Source organism: Chiloscyllium plagiosum, chromosome 30 (genome assembly GCF_004010195.1).
Source record: "Chiloscyllium plagiosum isolate BGI_BamShark_2017 chromosome 30, ASM401019v2, whole genome shotgun sequence".
Lineage (NCBI taxonomy): Eukaryota > Metazoa > Chordata > Chondrichthyes > Orectolobiformes > Hemiscylliidae > Chiloscyllium > Chiloscyllium plagiosum.
This window is the reverse complement of record NC_057739.1, coordinates 45,728,664-45,731,830: the sequence shown is the minus strand read 5'-3', so window position 1 is coordinate 45,731,830 and position 3,167 is coordinate 45,728,664. Positions and strand designations below refer to the sequence as shown.

Sequence of the window (3,167 nt, the reverse complement as noted above, 5' to 3'; positions counted from 1 at the left end):
GTGGCATAATCTGGCCCACTCCTTTTTCAACACCTGCCCATTTTCTTTCTCTCTACTTATCATCCAAGGTTAACTTACTGTCAGTCCCTGACCTTCATGTGATGTCTTGCATCTATCACTAATCGATTGTGAGACATTACTCTGCCCCACTCCACCAATCCAGATAGGGTTCTACATGCAAGACTATGCTCATGAGTTTGGGAAGGATACATCACCTAAGGATCTCCTCTGTTGAACTGGCACATTGGGTGGCACCTCTTTTCAACTCTGAACTGCCATCTGACTCAAGCTGGGTTGGCTCAAAGATGGCAGAGCTAGGGAGACACCCACAAGCGGCAGTGTGTGAACTCAGTGGGACGTGAGGGCCCAAGTCCCTGTCCCACCACTCAGTGTAGATGTAGTACTATACCACGAGACCTGATGTTCCTTAACACTGTCTACGTACACCTTTATTCAAATTTGAAATTTTTAACATGAACAATTTATAGGTAGCATAAATATAATATAGTCAGTCATAATTCAACAGAAAATTCAGAAGAAACCTCTGAACAAAGAGCATTGAGAAAGTGGAATGTTGTGAGCACATGAGTACTTAAGTTTTTAAAGTTTTAATTGAGACCAGCCCACCCCTACTTTATCCACAGGATTAACAGTCCTAACTCGGGGAGAGAAAGTTCTGGATTTCCTTGGGTGAAGATATTCTTCTGACATCACCCCTGAAAGCCTGGCTTGAATTTGAATAATCTTCCCTCTCGCCCCCAGAACCTCCCTTCCTTCAATTGACACTATCAAATCCTAAATCATCTTGAACAGCTCAATTAGATTGTTCCTTAATCCCCTTTTAAATTATCATTCCCAGGTCTTCACAAATGAAACACAATGCCTCTTTGCTTCTCTTCTGTGTAAACAAGGAGGGCCTTGCTTGGAGCTTGTACTGGGACAAAGACCATTTTCTAATTATTCTCTGGTTCATCACAATTGACGCAGTGGTTCTGAACAATTGGAAACCTTGGGCAGTCGAAAGCACAGATTGAAACAGATACTCTCTAGTTATAGCTCGAACATTTCAGTATCCGTTCAACCACCTTCGAGATACTGGAGCCTGCGATTAGGTTCTACACAACGGTAGCTTGCAGCTTAAAATCACGGCAAGTTTGGTTTCTTTTGGGAGGTAAGTACAGCAAAGATTGGCTTTGGAGAAGGGTGATCAAGTGCCACCAGGTGGTGAGAACCAGAGAATGACCATGTGGAAATAAGGAAGCAGCAGGATGATCCGGGGGAGAGAGATTCTGCCTGAATGTCTCAGCCACAGTTCAGCCTCCGGGTAGCACCGAGCGTCATGGAGGGCAGAGCTCTGAACAAAGCCCGGAATCCGAAATCACCATGAAATTCAATCTCAACAGAGTTTCCCAGTGATTGCCACTGGAACAGGCTGTTACCACGGTATGCCGAATACCTCTGTGTGGTGACATCTTTTATCTGAGAACAAAAAGATTTTAACAGTCAATGACTGAGTTACACCGTAATAACAGAAGCATGACTGAGTCCATACAGGCTGAAGATTAAATTCAATAGTTGTTAACATTTGAAATAACTATAATCACTGACATGATGTTAACTTCATCTCTCCTCTTTCAGAAAATTAGAACTTATTGTCTGGAAGGAGGCCATTTGGCCCATAATGACCCTCCAGCTGTTTGCAAAAAGATAGTCAGTTTCTAAGCAATGTGTATCCCAGTGAGAGTCAGTGTGTGTGGGAGCTGTACCCCAGTGAGAGTCAGTGTGTGTGGGAGCTGTACCCCAGTGAGAGTCAGTGTGTGTGGGAGCCGTACCCCAGTGAGAGTCAGTGTGTGTGGGAGCCGTACCCCAGTGAGAGTCAGTGTATGTGGAGCCGTACCCCAGTGAGAGTCAGTGTATGTGGAGCCGTACCCCAGTGAGAGTCAGTGTATGTGGAGCCATACCCCAGTGAGAGTCAGTGTGTGGGAAACCATACCCCAGTGAAAGAAAGAGAGAATTGGGGTGAACTAAGTGCAGAATATAAATCCTTGAAACAAATTCACAGGATTCTGACTCCAACTCACAAGAATGTAGTCAGTTGCAGTCACATTGAATCGAATATTGAATCTGAGGTAAAGGACTCTGATTTGGATCCGGTTGATTGGAGCCACATTGATAATGGTCCGACAGACTTGCCCCTCTCTGTAGGGCTGCATGGGACTCACAATAACACCCTGTGGTCCGTACAGCTGCCTGTCGCATTCTGTAAAAAAGACAAAGATCATTTGGGAAACAGATGTCTGTTCTGGGAAAAAAGCTTTCCAGATTTTCACTGCCTTTTTGTGAGGAAGTGGTTCACTATATCAACGCAGAGCAACCTACTTCAGTTTTATCATTGTGTCCACTACCATCACCAGTACCTCCCGGAACATTCCCCACCACAGGAAATAGTCAGTTCTGAAGAGAGGTCATTGGAAGGAAATGTCAACTCTGAATTCTCTCCAGAGATGCTGCCAGACTTGCTGAGCTTTTTCCGTTTTGATTTTGTTTTAGTCTTTTTTTAAAGGCCCTATTGAAATCACAAACATATTTATCCCATCGCAGCCTTTTCTGTTATTCTTGAAGGAATCCACAAACCTAAATTATGCAACCTCTTAATCAACTCAAACCTCTGACCCTGGGATTATTCTGGTCATTCTGAATATGCCCTCGAAGGCTTATTTCACTTTTCCATAGAGTCCAGAACTGAACAATTCCAAATGAGCTCTGTGAATGTGTAAATTTAACTTGCACCTCTTTAGATAGCAGTCCTCTGGAAGTAATGCCCAACTTTTCTGTTAGCCTTTTTCTTTAGTCTTTGGTACCTGTCCACGGAATTTTAGAAACATCCATTGGAGAGTGCACAGATCTTGGATTAACCTCTCATCTCTGAGAGTACAGCGGTCTCTGGGTACTGACCTACTGACATTGCAGATTGTCCTTATTACTGACCCTCCCATAGGGGCACTGTATTGAAACTTTTAACATTTAGCAGGGGGTTTAACAGGCTCGATGCTGAGATGGAGTTTCCCCGTGTAGGAGAGTCTAGCACCAAGGTGGGCATTATCCCAGAATGAAGAATTCCTTCTATCAAAGAGTGACAGTGCGGCACTCCCTCAGCACTGACCCTC

General features: G+C 44.1%; 1 protein-coding gene across 1 annotated transcript in view; it reads right to left on the bottom strand.

Moving 5' to 3' along the window:
- Positions 1-1,214: 1,214 nt before the first annotated feature.
- The window catches only part of adamts13 (ADAM metallopeptidase with thrombospondin type 1 motif, 13), a 68,745-nt gene continuing 66,792 nt past the window's right edge, over positions 1,215-3,167 (bottom strand). Inside the window, exons 30-31 of the mRNA XM_043719720.1 lie at positions 2,082-2,361; positions 1,215-1,479 (exon numbers count right to left, since the gene is read on the bottom strand). Coding sequence (XP_043575655.1) covers positions 1,303-1,479; positions 2,082-2,361 — 457 coding nt within the window. The 3' untranslated portion in view covers positions 1,215-1,302. The remainder of the gene's footprint in view (positions 1,480-2,081; positions 2,362-3,167) is intronic.